Raw genomic sequence first — 20,008 nt, 5'->3', positions numbered from 1 at the left:
TGTTTGTAATCTTTCTAATTGGTTGTATACAGCTTCCCTTCTGGTGGTTTTAAATAAACTCCAGGCTTCCTGAAAGGTTTTGGCCTTCCTGACTCTCCCCATCAACTGCCTTTTAACTAATCCCCTCAGTTTTAGGAATTCCCTCTTCTGAAGTTAACTGTGACTGTTTTGGACTTCCCAGGCAGTTTTCCACTCATATGTATGTTGGATTTGACAGTATTCCCAAAGCTGTTCAACAGCACTTAAATCTCCTACCAGATCCTGGGCACTTTATTTAACATTAAAAGCCTGCATCTTGCTTTTCTTGTCAAAGACTATTCAAAGTGGCTCACAAAGAAAACCAGTTAAAAATACAATAAACAAAAACTGCTGTAAAGGAATCAAGAATATAAAAGCAACAGGGTACCACAGAACACGACATAAAAATCCAAAGGGCTGACGAGTAAAAGAGCAATCCGAATTAAAGCACAGTAAAATCAAAATAAACTCTTAGCTCAAGGGCTTTCTGAAAGAGCCTGGTTTTTGTTTGAGGCATGAAAATATATGTTGTCAGGGCCTGTCAGGTTTTCTTGGCAGCATTCCATAGGGCAGGTGCCACAAGTTGTGAGGTAAACTTAACAACTGCCTTAGCTTTAAGATTTTGAATAGTGGGAGAAGGCTGCCTATATAGGAGAAGAAGGCAGTCCTTAAGACTTCCCATGATTAAATCTTGACTCCATGCCTCTGTTTTAAAGCACAACCATTTATTGTATCTAGAAAAGTCTCTTTATCATGACCTGGATGTATTTTTACCAAGCCGGGGTGGGAATAATTGAAGTCATCTGTTTTCACAAAGCTTTCTCCTTTGGCTTCCTCCCTGATTTTCTTTTGCCTTCTCAGCATCACTTGTATTACTAGGCTTGGTTGTGTTGTTCACAGCAGGGGCCTAGGCAGGCTGGTGGAGCCCCCCCCCCCGCCTCATGGTCCCTACTGCCAGCGGGGGCAGTCACTTTTGCACCCACTGCCTAATTGTTGAGAAGGGCAACGGGCTGGGCTTGCAGGTTTCAACACCAGACACACCCTTTGCTCCAGCGTCAGCACATCGATAAGGGGACGTGACCAGCATTGGGGCATGACCACACTACCCATTTACCCCTCTCACAGTTGACAAGCAGTTCCTTCTCTGGCTGGGTAAAGCCCGGAAGGAACTTGTCGTGAATCTGTTAGCTCAGCTAACCCAACAGGATTTTATAACCCCCTTCAGCACTCCCCCTGAGAGTAACCAGAAAGCAGCAGTGAAACCAAATGAAGGGAAAGCAATTAGTCAATGGATTAAGTCCCCTGAACTGAAACTAGGTACCCCACTCTAACACTAACTGAGTAATCAGTGGAAGGAAAAGACAAAACAAGGAATGAAACAAGCGAAGAACACAGAACAAGGAATTAAGGGAACAATGCAGGAAAGTACAGACAAGACAAACTGGGACACAGAAATGGTTGAAATTCAAGAGCACACTATCTGCAGCCAACGAAGTTGCAAACAGCATCAGAGCAAACAGAGACTGTAATATATATATGGCTCAAGAGAACCAGCAGCCAATCAGGCTTCCCTGAGTCAGCACTTTGGCTTTCTTTCTTGGGATCTCCTACACCTGCGTGACTCCCACTGAGCCTGCCTCTTGAGACATGTCTCAAGACAGGTGAAATCCCAGGCTCTTCCCCATCAGAGATCATGTCTGGCAGCTGTTGTGAATCCTCAGCTCCAGAGTCTAGTTTCTCTGCCAAATCCTGTGGCTGTGCCTCTAAGGCCTCACTAGCTGGTAAGTCGTCCTACTCTGACTTTTCTGAGTCAGGAGTCTGAGCCATGACAGAACCGCTCGCTGACTGGGAAAGGAGCTGGTGATGGGCTGCACTTCTGGGTTTCGACACGGGCCACGTCTCTTGCATGCTAATGCGAGTGCAAGGGCAGTGGCGGATTAATGGAGAGGCGGCGTAGGCATTTGCCTACGGCGGCAAAATTTGAGAAGCAGCAAATTTTACCCCTCCTCAGATTTTGCCACCCCTCTCTGGGGGTGGCTGTGGCTGCGGGGAGAGGGGATGAGGGGAAAGTCCCTCCCTCCATGCTTGTGGGGAGAAAGGTCCAAAACAGGCTGCCGGCAGACAGGGCCGTTCAGTCATTTGGGAAGGAGATTTCTCTTGCTGCCCCCAGCCCCGTTGTCCCATCTCGCCGTGCAATGGTGGTGTTTTAGAAGGAGGGGAGCTGGAAGGAGCTCTCTCTCACTGCCTCTGTCACCCCATCCCATCATGCAGGCAGAGGTGTTGTGTTAGAAGGTAAACAGGGGAACCTTCCCCTCTCCCCCCCCACTCCCCCAGCTTCGGCCTCCGCTGTCCCCATCCCGCTGCTCAGTGGTGTTTTTAAAAGTGAAAGGGAGGATTTTCCCCTCGCCCCCTGTAGCCGCTGTGGCCACCGCCATCCCCAGAGAGGGGCAGTAAATCCTTAGCCACCTGTGGGCAACCAAAAGCTTCATCTGCCCCTGTGCGTGACCGGTGTCAAAACCCGGAATCACAGCTTGCAAGTGGTCCCTGGTGGCCCAGGGACACTTGACCCCCACCACTGCTGCGCCATGGCTGCGCCACTGGTTCACAGCAGGTTCTGATGTGAAACATCATCTGTTTGGGTTTGTGTATTTTTTTTAAATTATTATTATTTTAGGGCTGCACATTTACTACTATGGATATTTATATACTGCTCTTCAACCACAGTTCTCAAAGTGGTTTACATGGAAAAATAAATACATAAATAAGATGGTCACGTTTGCCCAAAGAACTCACGATCTTAAAAACAAACAAACCATAAAGTAGATACCAGCATCAGCCACTGGAGGGATGCTGTGCTGGGGTTGGATAGCATCAGTTGCTCTCCCCCTGCTAAATATAAGAGAATCACCACTTTAAAAAGTTGCCTCTTCGCTCAGTTAGCAGGGGTGATGATCCCTGCTAACTTGATTCACTTGATGAATTATTTGATCTATCACGTGATTCAGGGGTTTTCAACTTATTTTTTTAAAAGTGCACCCCTTCAGTCACAAAGCTTCAACTCAGGTACCCCACATAAGCTGCCAATATTTGTGGACACACACACACCCTGCAATGTAAATTAAATTTTGCCAACTTTGGTGGGAAATAAAATACAAGTGAAGTGAATCTGCCACGGAATATGGCACCCTCCACCCCTCAAAAAGAACCCCAAACCTCTAACTCTATGCTGTGGCTTCCTTCCTCCTCCTCTCCTCTGGAGCCTTATAGCCAAGGCTATAGATCAGCATACCCCTGACCTGACCCCACCTCTCCCTCCTCCTCGTCTCCATGTGACTGGTTGGTTGGGTGCTCAGGCTCAGCCCCTCCCTCAGTCTGACAGGATCAGCAACAAGGGCAGTGCCGCCGCTGAGCATCAGCCAGCATTTCTCTTGCTGCCAAGCCTGTCAGTCACACTGAGGGGTGGGCTGAGCCTGACCACAGAGCCAACCAGTCACATGGAGAGGAGGAGGGAGAGATGCTTCCTGGCACTCCTCCCCCTCACCTCTTGAAGAGGGAGCCAACAGTGTAGCATGCAAGTGAATCAGGAAGGCAGAAGGGTTATGTGTACCTCATGTATCCCCTACAAGGTTTAAAAGTACCCCAAGGGGTTCAAGTACCTCTGGTTGAAAACTCCCGAGTTCAGTGATTTTTTAAAAGTTTGAATAACTAAAAGCATGCACCCAATTAATCTGTAAACTTGTGTGATTTTTCTAAAAATATTCTTTATAATAACTGCAGAAGATGAGTAGCATCTGAAAAAGAGCATTCCCTTCTGTGTACGAGGAATGCCTCTTCTGATATGGCCCCAATAACCTACAGTCATAGAAGGGCCGAAGAAGAGGCTGCAGAGAAGTGGGAGCGATTTTCCCCTTTCTCCCCCACTTCCGAAAGTCCTTTCGGCTTCCATAAATATGTATCTGAGGGTTACGCAACCTTCCAGGGACATTTTTCTGGAAGCCAAAAGGACTTTCAGAAGGAGGGGAGAGAAGCAAAAACTCCTCCCCGCTCCATGCATATTTGACTGTGGAAGAAGCATTCTCTGCAGCTACTCTGCAGCCTCCTTGCAAGAGTGCAACCATTCTTCCACCCTCCTACAGCTGTGGAACATATGGGCCAGTATTATTGCTGTCGTTCATATGCCGATTAAATTAATTAACCAGTACTCATGTTATTAAAATTCTTATAATGGTTCCTGTGTGTTGGAGGTTGCTCCCTGCCTATTGCCTGTCCTCAGAATTCTTCTGGCCCCTTAGAGGCAATTCCGGGCCCATTACTTCACAGGACCCTGGCGGTGCTCCAATCTGGGGCTCAGGGCCAGACAGATCACTGGGCTCTTGCTCAGTCAGAGCCCTCCCTGTTATGCCGGCCTCTCATCATTGACCAACTCCCTTTTATATAGTCCCTGACAGCAGGGACAAGTCTCATGAGACTTCAGGCTGACTGAAGTCTCACTGCGAGGTCTCATGAGACACGTCTGAAGGCTCATGAGATGCTCCCAAACTCTCGCGAGTTTTTGCCCACTTCAGGAAGCACCTCGCAAGAGCCCTCGCCCGACTGGCCACACTCATGCTGAATGGCAGGGGCCACAGTGTCGCTGCCGACCAAAGTAAGCGATGGCGACAGGCACCCCTCCCAGGCCCGACAGGGAGTTTCCCTGACAATTCTTTTTTTAAAAAAATCGTTGCCATTTCCCAATAAACATCAAAGTGAATAGCAACAAAAAAGCACAAGATGGAACCATGATAAATCCAGTCTCATCGATAGTCGCAGATCTAGTTACTAACCCATAGAGTAGGGGGTTCCCAGCAGGCAGTACTAGTACCCCCAGGGGTACTTGAAGGGCTCCCAGGTGGTACTCCGACTTCTCCTTCCTCCCCTTGCTGCAGCCGCACTATGCGTTCCCCATCTGAGAACTGCCAGCTTGAAGCCAACACATCCTCAGCGGTGTATCCACTGCAGAAGGGAAGTGAGGCGGGGGAAGACCCTCCTCCTCTGCTCCTGATTGGCTGGCTATATGATGAAGCTTAACATATCCTCCTTTGAGCCTGATTGACAGGCTTCAGAAATGTAGCATTGAGTACTCTAACTGAAATTAATGGGACAAGTAAATTTGTCCCATTAATTCCAATAAGACTGCTTATGATTAATTTAGTGTGGATGTGAGCCAGTGACTGTAGTAGCCTGTCTCCCTAAATGTAACACTTAGACATTCTGTGTTTTTGTGTACACACACACACACACACACACATTAAATGTTACAGTTATGAGACAGGCTCCTCCAGTCCTTCGCTTACATCCAGATTACGTTACTCATAAACAGTCTTATTGAAATTAATTTCAATGAGAGTATTCATGAGTAACTTAATCTGGATGTAAGCCAGTAACTGGAGTAGCCTGTCTCATAACTGTAACACACATACACTAAAAATATCTATGGGACACCTGAGCTGAAGGTTTGTTACAGAAGGGATACACTTGTTTAAAATAAAATTGGTAACCCATGTCAGAGAGAGAAAAATGATCTCGTGTTAACAAGGCCAGGAACATTTATAAAAGCTGATTCTCTTAGGCAGCAAATTATGGACACAGATATGTAGAGTTAGGCAGGCCGAGATAAAAAAAAACACCTGTGCACTCATTTGCAAAGCTGAATAAATTAATGACAAATCTATGACCACATAGTCAGTGGAAATCATCCAGTCTAACACTGCCCTTGTGCAGTGTTTTGCTCATGTAACCATTTTTGTTGATCCTCAACTTCCCTCTGCAACCCTGATGTATGTCCCTGAGGGGCCCTTTTTTTAGGGTTCATTGAGGGTAGCAAAGAGAACAGGATTTATGGGGACCTTCAGGGACATACATCAGGAACAGTAGAGAGAAGTGGAGAATATGCAACAGTTACCACAGGGCTTCAGCAATGGGGGGGGTGGTAGGGGGAGCAAGCTACTTGTCTGATTGAGTGCTTTCATCCCTCATACCACCTATGATTACAGACCCATATTGACCCACCCAATGACCTTCTACAAAAAGTAAAGTTTTCACTTCTGCCAGAACTGATCGACCAGGTAGACCTCCTTCAGAAGGACATTCCATAGCTGTAGCACCATGACTTAAAGTCAGACCTTGGATGTTGACCTGGGTGCAGAGGCAAGCACATGTGGGATACAGTGGTGGACATCCTGACTACGGCTGCACCTGCACCAAGAAGAAGCTGTGGAGGATTACAGTAGCACTGATTGCACAGAGGGAGTGACTTTCACCAGTCTCCCTTTCCTCCAGAAGCATTTTGTGCCTCACCAAAATACTTCTCCAAGGGTCTCATAGCCTTCAGGGACATATATTCAGTAACTGCAGTGCACTTCCAGATAGGGCTACTATATGTTCCCATTTACTCAGACATGTCCCCATTGCCATAAAAAAGAGAATGTCTTAGAGGAAAGGTGATCTGTCTGGTTTTTGCCCACCCACATATGTGAACTTCTGGCACACCAGGCCACCAGAGCAACAGAAGCCAAGTCTGCTTAGGGCCTCCTGGATGCAGCAGGTAGATCTGGCTGCCTGTGCTGGGGTAAGAAAGCTGTGCTTTCTTGAACTGACATTGGCCTCTGGGAACTGGCTGCTGGCTCAAAGGGCTCACTCAGCCCCCACTGGCTGACTCAAGTTGATTGATAGACCTGGCCTCCATCACACCAACAGCCAGATCTAATGCTGCCTTTGCAGCTGCCCTATTCAAGTCAGTCGGTAGACCTGGTCCTGGCCTGCATAATTTTATTTTTGTCTTTCTTTCTTTTTAAGGCAGTGGGAAAGGTTTCCTCATTTTTCATGTTGAAAATATGGTAGCCCTGCTTCCGGAGGAAAGAGAAATCAGCGAAAATCACTCCCTCTTCACAATTGGTGCTCTAGTAGTCAGGAAGCTCTTTGCAGGAGGGTCATGTCTTCCTGGTGCACAGGTGCAGCCTTAGGGTGCTGGCCCCGATTTTTTTCAAATGCAGAAATGCCCTTCAAATGCTGTAGAAAAGACACCATCTACTGGCAATGGATATGCAGGAGTCTGTCTTTTTTATAATGTGCGATGTGTCCCTGAGAATTCTGAAAGTCGTGCAGTAATTCCTTTGATGCATCAGTACCTTGGCTGGGCATTGATCCAAATTGAGTTCCCACACTATTTATGATTCTTTCCTTCTTTTCTAAAGACAGCCCACTTCATAAGCTCTGCAGTTTCTGGCTTTGTCCCCCAGTTGTCTCGTGACCAGAAGTGGGGGGATGTTGCTTATTTGAGCTGGATTGTCTTTTGGATTCTGTCCTTCTCTGGCTTCTATTTATAGCCTGCTCGCCATAGACCTGTCAAAGCCCAGGTTACAATATATTGATTTAGTGCAAATTAGATCACAGAAAGCCAGACTCGGTCAATCTTCTGTCTCGGAAGCAAGGAAAAAGGAAGCCCCTGAGCATCTTCGTGTTTCCAAAGGCAGCCAAAGAAGAAGGTGATCCTAATATATTTCAAGGTCCCTGGATGTTTGCATAGGCATTAAATGAACAGAGAGGAGGCCGTTCTGAGACTATTTATTATTGTTGTTCGTCAAGAATGGAAAGCTTAAGGGAACAAGTCAGTGGCCTTGATAAGTCCTCTTGAGAGGTGGTCCATTATGAAGTAAGGGGCTACAATGTTTCTTCCTATTGTGAATCATCTGCAATCTTCTTTTTCCAAAGTACAACTGGGTAAGAGATCTTCTTCTTCTTTTAGCTTCATGAGTCCAAAAGAGAGGCATTCAGGACTGAATTTTAAATAGCCTTTCCAAGTGCCTGAGTGTAGTTTGCTGGTATCTGTGGGTATTCTGTGTCTTTGAACTTTTTAAAATCCTGCTTCATCATTGAGTTATAAAATATCCTAGTACCTGTTCCAAATTCCTCAGTGAAATTCATCGCTTGATGGTAAAGCCAATGTTTGATAGCTTGTCGTTCCAAAGATCTTGCTAGAACCCTCTCAGTTTCCTTTATTTTTTAAAAAATGGTGAATTAGCAGCCGTACACTAATGGAATACACTAATATTCCTCACCTAGACATCTTGTTAATTTATTTTAAAATAGAAGCTATTGCCTCAAGTACCTTTGCATTTTTAAATATGGGGTTGTTCTTTGTTTTTAGAACTGGATTTCGTTTATAGTAGAAATTCATCTGCCTAGAGGGTGGTAGTGTACTGGAGTTGTGCTTGCCTTGACCCTTCAAAATCCCTGGCAAAAAATATGAGAGGTAGTATGGGGTATTTTTCCCTCCTTGCATGAAGGCATAGTGATCAGGATAGAGATGGGAGAACAATACCAGGAATAAATAAAAAATGATGAAAAAGCCCAGACACCTAGTTTTGTGGGTGCTGAAATCATATGATGTTTGTGTTAATACTGAAGAAGGTTTGGGGTTGGGATCTTTTGTTTTGCTATGTTTTTAGAGAGAGTTCTCAGTGGCCAATAGGGATGTGCGCACCAGTTCGATTTTGAACCAGTTCAGTTCAATGTTTCGAATTCAAACTGAACCAGGCATTGGGTTCGACCTGCGGCTTCAAATTTGAACGAAGCTGAGCCTGGTTCATTTTGAACTGATTTGAGCCTGTTCGTGCCTCCAAAACTGGGTTGAGTGGTAGGCACCCATGGGTGCCAATTACCACCCAAACCCCAAAACAACTGGACACTCCTATGATTTTTAATGAATTTTTGAAATGTTTATTATTTTACCATTATTCCCTATGTGGAGTACCTAGGAGCAACAACCTGGTGTGGGTGCCTACCACCCACCAAATGGCAATGCAACTGGAGATTCCTGCGATTATTTGTGAATTTTTGAAGTTTTTTTAAATTTTTTTAATTCTTCCCATAGAGAATAATGGGGATTCCAGCAAATGAATCACTTCACGTTGGGAGGAAAGGCGTGGCCCAGAGTGGAGTGTGGTGGGTGGTAACGCCCAGTGGGAGCAAGGAAGCTACCAGAATTATTTCGAACGAATTGGGCAAAGGGCTGGTTTTTTGTGATTTGTTGACGTTTACGCATCTTTAAGGTTTTTCTCCATAGGGAATAATGGAGGTTTCAGAAGCCCCATAACTGCACTTGCGGGGCACTGGGATGGCCCAGAGCGAGTGGTGGTGTAGTGCACAGAGGGTGCCAACCACCCCTGTTCTGAGTGTAGATTCTCTGGCAGCATATGAGATTTTCAATGACAAACCATGAACCCACTCTCATTTACTACCAGAGAATCTACACTCAGAACACCTCAGAAACAACAAAACCCAGTACCCCATGGGTTAGCAACCCATGGGGGTGGATGGCACCCTCTGTGCACTACACCACCACTCACTCTGCCCTTTGCCCAATTCCTTTGAAATAATTCTCGTAACTTCCTTGCCCCCATTGGGCAGTACAACCCACCACACTCCGCTCTGGGCCACCCCTTTCCCCCCAACATGAAGCGATACATTTGCTGAAGCCTCCATTATTCCCTATGGGAAAAACCTTAAAGACACATAAACTTCAACAAATCACAAAAAATCAGCCCTTTGCTCAATTCCTTTGAAATAATTCTGGTAGCTTCCTTGCCCCCATTGGGCACCACCACACTCCGCTCTGGGCCACCCCTTTCCCCCCGGCATGAAGCACTACATTTGCTGGAATCCCCATTATTCCCTATGGCAGGAATAAAAAATGAAAAAGACTTCAAAAATTCACAAATAATTGCAGGAGCCTCCGGTTGCTTTGCCTTTTGGTGGGTGGTAGGCACCCCTGGGTGCCTACCACCCACCCCAGTTTTTTGCCCCTAGGTACTCCACATATGGAATAATGGGCAATAATAATACAAATTTCAAAAATTCATTAAAAATCATAGGAGTTTCCAATGCTTTGGGGTGTGGGCGGTAGCTACCACCCAACCCAGTTTTGGAGGCTCAAACCAGTTTGAAATGGTTCAAACCAGGTTCGAATTCAAACCAAACCAAAGGGGGGTTTGAGCCAAACTGAAACTGAACCTCCCCACCCCGGTTTGAACTCGGTTCAAATTCGAACCGAACCAAGCAAACCGGTTTTATGCACATCTCTAGTAGCCAAAATCCTGACTAATAGTGTCTGTGTGCAACAAAGTTACACCAGCGGAAGATCCCGTATCTGTGCTAAAAATAAATAAATGGGATTTTTGGAATTGCACAATTGCACTCTTGCATTATTGTGCAAAAGTTGCCTTTAAAACATATAAGGCATGTCACAGCTTGCACACCTGTTGTACATGCACAAACATGTTTGCACTAGTGCAACACTAGTCTGGAACACAAGCTCCAGATTTAGTGCAAGTAACTAGCACGGCAGCCTTGTCCTTGTGCAAAATCCTTGTGCAAATGCACCATTAGGATGTCAGCCAGTGTGTGCAGCTCTTACATCAATGAAGGTTCACTAGACTCAGATGTGTCTTGCATCATTAGCTTATTAGAAAAAGATGGTACTTGTTAAATTGGAGCTTTCTGGTGGCATCATGGGATTGGGCAGCTCCAGGAAGATTTTGACTGGTCATCTCCGACTAATTTATTTTATTATTTAGCATATTTCTATACTGCCCAAACTCATGCCTCTGGGTGAGTTACAACAAAAAGGTTAAAACATTAGCACTTAGCACTAGCACTTACATTTATATACCGCTCTATAGCCAGAGCTCTCTAAGCGGTTTACAATGATTTTAGCATATTGCCCCCAGCATTCTGGGTAACATTAGTTAAAACAGAATACAGAACAGAAAAGCTAAAACATTAATTAAAATAAAATAAATCATAACAGGAAAAAATTGACACTTTACAACAATTTAAAATTTTTAAAAAAATTTTAAAACAATGTTAAAATTATTAAAACACTATTTAATTAAAAGCCTGGGTGAACAGATGCGTCTTTAAAGACTTCTTAAAAGTTGTCAGAGATGGGGCGGTTCTTATTTCAGCAGGGAGCATATTCCAAAGCTTCGGGGCAGCAGTGGAGAAGGCCCATCGCTGAATGGACACCAGACGAGCTATTGGCAGCTGCAGACAGACCTCTCCTGATGACCTCAATGGGCAGTGGGGTTCATAACGAAGAAGACGTTCTCTTAAATACCCAGGGCCCAAGCCGTTTAATGCTGATTGCACAGTTACACACTCATATATCTATGGGTGATCTTCGATGTGTCAACTTTTTAAAAAAAACTTCAAACAACAAATAATTTCATGTCCGCAGTAAATATCTGCATTCTGCTATATTATTTATTTTAATCCAGATTGCAGAACTTTGGCATGGGTAGCAACAACAGCCTAAGTGTCTACAATTTTACCAGCTTCTGTTGTTTCACTGCATGGTGTGAGGTTGTCTTTTGTGTCCAGTTTTTAAGTAGAATGGAATGTTAAGAGATGATCCACACAATCTGATTGGCTGGCTCGTCAAGTACATGTCACTCCGCCAGAGTACTTCCATATGCATCATCGCAAAGCAGCCCATCTGCTTAGGGTGTGTGCCCCCACCAACACAACCATTTTTTAACTTCTAAAAGCCAAAAGATTAAGATGCATGGTGTTTCTGCAGGATTAAGGATTTTGCTGGCTTCAATCATTTTGACTTGAGAAATTCACTACCATCTGCTTGTTTAATCCTCAGGAAAAGCCCCTTTGCTCTAATAAAACAAGGTTGTTGGGTGAGGGTGTTTAGGGCTTTTGTTTGTTTTGCTTTTAGCTGCTGTACTGCTGAGGCATTTATGTCAGGATTTGTGGGAACCCTACCTGTTGATCATGAGGTGGGATGACTTTGGATAGGTGGAAATATGCAGCAGTTTGCTCCTGTGTAAAATGCTGCATAAAATGAAAGGGGGCTGCCCCCCTACAACTAAGGGTGTGGGGTTAATAGCAATAGCACTTACATTTATATACTGCTCTATAGCCGGAGCTCTCTAAGCGGTTTACAATGATTTAGCATATTGCCCCCAACATTCTGGGTACTCAAGGCAGCATTTTGCACCTCACCTCAGATACTGGAGTACCTTGGGCTGCCCCTGGCTGTTGCCAACTCATATGTGACATTCCTGTATGGAATTGTGTAAACATCAAGCAAAGTGAAGTGTCTTGCTGCAGGGGTCAGATTTTGAATGCTATTAATGAGTAACAAGTTATCAATTATTTAGTCATCAGATTGTTTTTTTTAAGCAGAGTAGACGGCAGCATTTAGATTTTCCATGCTAGCTGCCAGAATGTGTTGGGCACCCTCCCACCCACCCCCCGCCTGTCCTGCTGTGCTGTAGAGATTTTCTCTCAACAAATGTTAAAGACCATGAAGTTCTTGCGGGTGGGGGTGGGGGGGTAGATTGTTTCTGTCTGTGTCCAGTTGTCTGCTCTGACAATGGATAGCATCAGTAAATCCCTTTACTACTTTCCACTGACTTCAGAAAACCTCATTGTTTATGAGACAGCTTCATACTGTTGCATGGAAATAAGAACCTCAGAGGTACACCAGAGAACGTCGACAGCCCCCCAGACCAGATTATCAGCATTCATTGGTGTGTGACTTTATCTACGTTAGGGATGTCACCCCTTTTAAAAAGCAAACTTAATTCACCGTAGAAATGTAGGAGAAGGGCATCTGCTTTGCATGCAGATGGTCCCAGATTCAATCTCTGGCATCTCCAGGCAAAGTTGAGAAATGCCTGTCTGAAACCTCGAGGAGATGTCGCCTGTCAATGTGGACAGCACTGAGCTAGATGGGCCGATGATCTGACTCAGTATAAGGCAGTTTCCTAAGTTTGCCTAAGAGTAAAAGCATTGCTTCTGGATACTAAGCACCATTGGTGTGTGTCTTGTGAATCCTTACACCCAGGCAAAATTAGTCCAGCGTAGTCCCATTGAAATTGTTTAGGAGGGTAACTCCTGAGTAGTACTGCTGAGTAATTGAGTCCAGATGTCGGCCATTGTCCAGGGACCGCCAGCCACCTCCTGCACCCCTGCTGCTCTCTGACGTTACCAAGCTGGCGCGACCGAGCTGCCCCATCCCAACGAGAAGAGGCGACCCCTTTAAGGCAGCCTGTTCTCGTAACATCGAGGGCACCCAGCATCACCAAGCCGGTGTGGCCACACTGACTCACCTATATCATCAGGCTATGTTGGCTCAGCACAGAACGGCTCTCTGGCTTGGTCGCGGAAGACCCTGAGCAGCAAGGCCAGGGGGCCGTGAAGGCGGGCAGGGTGGGCAGCAAAGCGGGGAGCAGTGGGGGCAGGAGCATTGGGGTGATGAAGGCGGGGGGGCATCCTCAAATCTTGCCCAGGGCTGCCTCCAGCCTTGCTATGCCCCTGTATGTATTACAGCAGTCATTGTTCTCGATGGTGAGGGATTGCCTCCTGTGAGGGAAAGAAGGGAAATGCCTCATCTCAGATGGCACCTCCTACCCATGATTTTTATAAGTATTTTATATCACTTACAAAACCTGCCCATTCCTTAAGAGCATCACCCGAGGCCCCTTTCTGCGCGCCCCTGCACTCAGAAAGCAGGCCGATGGAGACTTTTCAGTGGTGGCACCCTGATATTGGAGTATCCTCCACAGAAATTAATTTGACCATTCAGTTTTTTTAGGCACCAAGTCAAAACTATCTTAATGTCTGTAGGTGTCTTTAAAAAAAAAAAATCACATCCCAGTTAGTGCAAGGCAGATTTTTGATTGACCAGATTGTATTTTTAATTGAATGACTACGTATTGGTTGTCTAAAATGTTGTAATTCTAATAGAATGAAATATTTTCTGCATGGAAAGCGTAAGCTTCACACAATTGATTTATGAACACTCAGTGTTAATGTATCTTCTTGTGTTGGGGCGTGGGATTTCTATCGTAGGTCCTCAGGGAATCTAATAAATTGGCTGAAATGGAAGAGCCTCCCTTGCTACCTGGAGAAACCATTAAGGACATGGGTAGGTGCAAGTATTTATCTTCATTGTTGGTTGGCTATGTAGATTTCACAAGCTGATCCTTAAAATGGACTTCCCACCCCCTTGGGAAGTCTCACCCCCTTGGGGGTGTTCCCTCTAACAGGGATTCCCAGATGCTGTTGACTACAACTCCCAGCATCCTCTGCTGCAATAGCCTTTGCTTGGGGATTATGGGAGTTGTAGTCAACAACATCTGGAAATCCCTGTTAGAAGGAACACTGCTTGGGAGTCATGTTGGCCCTGTCTCCAAAGGCTTAAATATAGATTTGCCACTATAATTGATCCAGTGTCCCCAAACAAAGATCAGACCTGATCCATTGTATGCAATACCAGCCGTCATGTTGAACTTGCCATGTTCACAAATGGCATCTTTGACAAGTGCAGCAAATCCACTTACAATGGCTCATAATTCATCATGAATTTGCTGATGTTTCTGTTAAGTGATGGCAGTAACTAGAAAGCTTCCTTAACTGAGTCATACTCTACATTGACTGGCAGAAGCTCTCACATGGGAGCAAAGGCAGCTACCAATGCTCCTGGGGAAAAAGTGTTGAAATGTATTTATTTGTTTTTACATTTATATCCTCCTCTTCCCTATGTTTGTCCTCACAACAATCCTGTGAGGTCGGTTCGACTGGGAGATAAGTGACTGGCCAGGCATACTACATACTGCTATAAATTTTGGGACAGGGCCATGGATCAGTGGTAGAGCCTCTTCTTCACCTGTAGAAGATTCCAGGCTCAATCCCTGGCTTCTTCTGCAGGTAGGGCTGGGAAAGACCTCTGTCAAAAACCCTGCAAAGCTGCTGCCAGTCAGTGTAGACAGTACTGAGCTAGATGGACCACTGGTCTGATTCAGTAAAAGGCAGCTTCCTAGGTATTGTAAATGTGAGCATGAAATGTGTGATGCTCTTACAAGCTTGCTTCCTTACTGTGGCTGACATCCTGACTGAATAATTGGAGGAAATCCACCTGAAATGTAGTAGTCCTTTAGAGTAACTCATGAGTCATACTGTTGAGTAACCTGGTCTGGATATATTCCCATTACCCTTTTATTTGGGGGGGGGGGAGTGGAATGATGTACTTTCTTGAGGGGAAATGCAGTTTGGTTGAAGATCAACATCCTTCAGCAAAGCAAATGTTAAGTGAACAGAAAGCCTTTTCTCCCACTCTGAAACTCCTCCTGTGTTCAAGAATAATTGTTGGCTAATAAAGAGTTATGTACCACCTCCGGAGTCCCATGGCTGCAAATATGGCTGGCTGTTAAATAACTTCAGGCTTTGAACAGTGAACGAAAGCAGCATTTTTGCCAGGATGTCCTTTTTTTTGCTTTTTAAAAATTTTATTGGTTTCTACAATATCTTAACAATCCCGTTACATCTAATTAAGTAAATATTGACTTCCCGCTCACCAATCTGCGTGATTCATTAGCTATACAAGTCAACCATTGCTATAGTAATTCAAAACATGTATCCGACACATTGCAAACTCGATTTTACTCTACCCAACCTGCTATTATTACTAAATTTCAAACCCTGCTGAAAGGTCCGTATTAGAAAAATAGTTATTTAAGTATAGTAAGAATGGTTTCCAATCTTCTTTAAAACATTCCAAATTTTCATCCCTTATCAGTACTGTAAGTTTTGCCATCTCAGCATATTCCAAAATTTTTATCAACCAATCTTCTTTTGAGAGCATTTCATTGTCCTTCCATTTCTGCGCATATACTATTCTGGCCGCCGTGGTTGCATACATTAAAAATGTTAAGTTTCTTCTGGAAAACTCTCCTTGTGTTATTCCCAGCAGGAAGGATTCTGGCCTCTTAGGAAATGTCATTTGAAAAATGTTCTTTAACTCATTATATATCATATCCCAAAAGGCCTTTGCCTTCCCGCAAGACCACCACATATGAAAAAAAGTTCCTTCACAATGTCCGCATTTCAAACATTGGTTTGGAACATTTTTATACATTAACGCTAATTTTTTGGGTGTCAAATACCACCTGTACGTAATCTTATAATAATTTTCTTTTGAAGTATAACATGCAGTGAACTTTAAATCCATTTTCCATAATTTTCCCCAAGCTGCCATATCTATATTATGACCCACATCTTGAGCCCATTTTATCATAGTCGTTTTAACCACTTCATCTCTTGTCTCCTCCAAAAGCAACAGCTTATACATCTTAGAAACTAATTTTTCATCGTTTTCACACAGCTTCTTCTCAAATCTCAACATTTGATCCTCAAATCCAACTTTAAGATCCTTCTTATAGATTTCATTTAACTGATGGTACTGAAACCAGTTACTAACCAAATTTTGTACTTCGATTAGGTTTTTTAATTTACAGCCCTTTTCTTGGAAACATAACAACTCTCTATAGGTACCCCATTCAGATTGCATATTTGTCTCTTTACGTGCTAAAGCTTCAATTGGGGATACCCGGGGAGGTGGGGCAGGCCCGGGTATTTTTGCCAGGATGTCCAAGGAGAACAGCTCTAAGGGTTTGGTTGTGTACCCTTCAGGTCTGTCCATAAAAACTCTTAGGTGGAATTTATATGCGCATTCCACACACACACACACACACACACACACACAGACTCATCATGAGGTTTGCCTACTCCTGTCGTTATTCTTTTGTTAATTTTTTTCATCACCATTAACTTTTTCTTGTCAAAATTGAGGGGAAATCCCTGAGAAAGGCCTGTTAACCTTTTTCTTTCTGTGGGAGAACATCCCCAACTGTACTATATTCGCTTTGGGGAGAGATTAAAAGCATTCCAAACCACGTTGCAACAGTTCCCTATGGAAATATAATCTTTTTTTTTTTTACATCTTTCCTTCCTAGCAAAAGATGTTACTCATATCTGCCCATTTACTGGAGCTATTAGAGGAACCCTGACAGTTACAAATTACAGGCTATATTTTAAAAGCATGGAAAGGGTAAGTTTCAAAAAGTTCCTTGTTACGGTTTCTTGCCTATTGTTTTAAGTCCAAGTGGGGAGAGGCCATAGCTCATGGGTTGAGCACATGCTGTGCATGCAGAAGATCCCAGGTTCAATGTAGAAGCTCAGTAGCTGGAAGTGCCTGTAACTGGCATCTCCCGTTATAAGCTAGGAAAGTAGAGAGCTGCTGGCAGTCAGAGCAGAGCAGACTGTCAGGCTAGACAGTCTGGCTCGGTACAAAGTAGCTTCATAGGTTTCCTGCAGTGTTCCTCAACTTTTTAAAGAACAAGTAACCCCTAACTTCTCAAAAAGTTAAGAAGTTCCACAGTTTTCCAGTGGATTTTAATATGTACAGGTATCTGTGCCATATGTTAGGAACATAGGAAGCTGCCATATACTGGCAGCGGCTTCTCCAAGGTTGCAGGCAGGAATCTCTCTCAGCCTTATCTTGGAGATGCTGCCAGGGAGGGAACTTGGAACCTACTGCATGCAAGCAGGCTTGCAGCACACAAGAAGGGCTGACTATATACCACTACTATTACTGCAACATATATTTATATACTGCTTTTCAACAACAAAAAAGTTCTCAAAGCAGTTTATACAGAAAAAGAAATCAGATGACTCCCATTCCCAAGAGGGCATATGGTCTAAAAAGAAACACAAGGTAGACTCCAGCAGCAGCTACTGGAGGGGTGCTGTGCTGGGGCTGGATGGACACAGTTACTCTTCCCTGCTAAATATAGGCGGGTTGCCACTTTAAAAGGTACCTCTTTGCTCAGTCAGTATGGAGGGTCATGATATGATGCATGTCCAGTCTAGTGTGAACAGGGCTGCCACTTAGGAACACAGGAAACTGCCATATACTGAGTCAGGCCATTGGTCTATCTAGCTCAGTATTGTCTTCACAGACTGGCAGCGGCTTCTCCAAGGTTGCAGGCAGGAATCTCTCTCAGCCCTATGTTGTAGATGCTGCCAGGGAGGGAACTTGAAACCTTCTGCTCTTCCCAGAGCAGCTTCATCCCCTGAGGGGAATATCTTGCAGTGCTCACACATCAAGTCTCCCATTCAGATGCCACCAGGGCAGACACTTCTTACAGAAAGGGGGCAATTGTGTACCTCTGATTGTGTACCTGGGCTAGAGGTGATGTTGGCCCAAGCTAGATAGGTTGAACCCAGTGCCATGCACAGTGTGATGTGCCATTTTTTTCACCATTTTGAGAGGAGGAAGGGGCAAGGCAGGGAAAGGGAGGGAGGAGACTAATTCTAGGTGATAACTAGCAGCAAAGACCCAGCAGCAGGGGCAAGCTTCTCTGGGCTCCTTCCCCCTTGTCCTGTACCCCCTGTCTGTGCCTCAGGTACCCCCAAGCTTTTGAGCACTTGGCTGCTGCAACCTCTCCGTAAACAGGTTTTCCCCCCCTTGTTATCAAATGTTTTGAACTATACATTAATACGCTGCAACTTTCTCTAGGATCCGCCTTTTGTTCTAGATGGTCCTCTGGGAGTGATCAACAGAGTAGAGAAAATTGGAGGAGCTTCCAGCCGTGGTGAAAATTCATACGGACTCGAGATTGTGTGTAAGGTAAACTGATCCGTCTCCAATTGGTGAATTAAGGCCCAGGGGGTGGGGAGTGGGGATGGCTCAGAGGTTCTTGGTCTGCAGTAGCGATCTCTTACATTTTTAATGTAACAGGGATTTCCAGGGTGGGGCTGTTGCTCAGTGGTAGAACAGCGGCTTTGCATGCTGAAGATCCTTGATTCAGTCCTTGGCATCTCCAAGTAGGGCTGGGAGAAGACCCTGGCTGACATCTGGACTAACGCTGCACTCGTGCAAAGATGTTACATGGGCGTAGCGTCCATTGGACAAACAGGGACAAATGTCCCTGGGCCCAGAGGGTCCGGGGGCCCCCAAGCAAGCTGCCCCACCACCTCTGCCCTGCCCCGCCGCAACTGTTTCTTTACTGTGGGGGTGGGGGTGAGCCAAGCGGGGCAGGCCACCCCCCTGTGGGGGCGGTCGCTGTGGCTGGCTGGCAGGCCTCTCTGGCTGAGCTGCATAGCTGTGCAGTTCAAATATGGACATTGCATGCTCGTGACGTCACAGGCATGTGACATCCATATTCAAGATGCCCAGTTCGGCCGAAGAGGCTCACCAGCCAGCCGCACCCGGCTCACTCCCTACCCCCCGGAGGCCAAGGGTTAAGGGCAGGGGTGGTGGCGAGGAGATGTTGGTTGCCCCGCCCCTTGCATCTGATGTCAGACACAGGGGGCGTGGCTTAGGGTGCTGGGGAGTGCATGCACTTTGCGTGCATGATGCAGGGGGCCCTAACCAGAGTTTGTCCCCTGGTCCCCAGTTGTCTCGCTACGCCCCGGATGTTGCACTAGTGTGAGGCTGCTTCACTAACTGGTTAGGCTAAACTAGGAACTTGCATTCCAGACTAGAGTTGCACTGGTGCAACAGGGTGCACTTCCACAGCCTGTGAAACTGCTTCCTCAGCCCTTAAAAGTTGCAGGGAATAATGCGCAGCTGTCTTGCTCTCCTCCTTGCACAAGCCCGATGCTTGCACAAGTGAACAGAGAGCACAGGAGATCGAGCAGCTTTGAGGATCTGCTCAACTACCAGACCTCCTTGCGTATGTGCATCTTTCTTTGTTTCACTAGTGCAGCTTTTGTCTGAAATGTCAGCCCCTGTCTGGAACCCTGGAGAGCCACTCTCAGCTAGTGTAGACAATACTGAGCTAGATAGATCAACTGTCTGACTCAGTATAGGGTAGATTCTTGTTTCTGTGTGTATCATTGGAAGCTTATCAGCACTTCTTCAGTGGGAAGCTTATTAATGGCAGTCTTCCCTAAAACACACTTTGGCCAATGCACAACCACATCCTCCGGTCTTCCCCCATAATGCGCAGGCAAAATGGAATGCATAGGACCCACATGGGCCAACAGGAAGGCCAAATAGACCTGGTCGGCACTCTGCATGTACTGAGAGTATGCCCAGAACCCTCTGAACCCTCTAAGCAGGGCTGCATAACTTCAGCCCTCCTGCTGTTTT

General features: G+C 45.4%; 1 protein-coding gene across 4 annotated transcripts in view; it reads left to right on the top strand.

Annotated features, from left to right (window-relative positions):
* Nucleotides 1–20,008, top strand: part of MTMR2 (myotubularin related protein 2) — a 73,365-nt gene that overhangs the window by 24,275 nt on the left and 29,082 nt on the right. For 2 of the 4 annotated variants that reach the window (XR_008319514.1, XM_053309827.1), the window contains exons 3-5: nt 13,924–13,999; nt 16,866–16,960; nt 18,431–18,541. Coding sequence is in view for 3 of the 4 variants with exons in the window: in XM_053309827.1 (XP_053165802.1) it covers nt 13,924–13,999; nt 16,866–16,960; nt 18,431–18,541 (282 nt within the window). In the remaining variant the exon portion in view is untranslated. Of the gene's footprint in view, nt 1–7,522; nt 7,542–7,588; nt 7,777–13,923; nt 14,000–16,865; nt 16,961–18,430; nt 18,542–20,008 lie in introns of those variants that run through there. The other 2 variants (XM_053309830.1, XM_053309829.1) reach the window with 2 other exon arrangements.

The sequence above is a fragment of the Hemicordylus capensis genome, chromosome 3 (genome assembly GCF_027244095.1).
Source record: "Hemicordylus capensis ecotype Gifberg chromosome 3, rHemCap1.1.pri, whole genome shotgun sequence".
Lineage (NCBI taxonomy): Eukaryota > Metazoa > Chordata > Lepidosauria > Squamata > Cordylidae > Hemicordylus > Hemicordylus capensis.
This window is presented reverse-complemented; position numbering and strand designations above follow the sequence as displayed.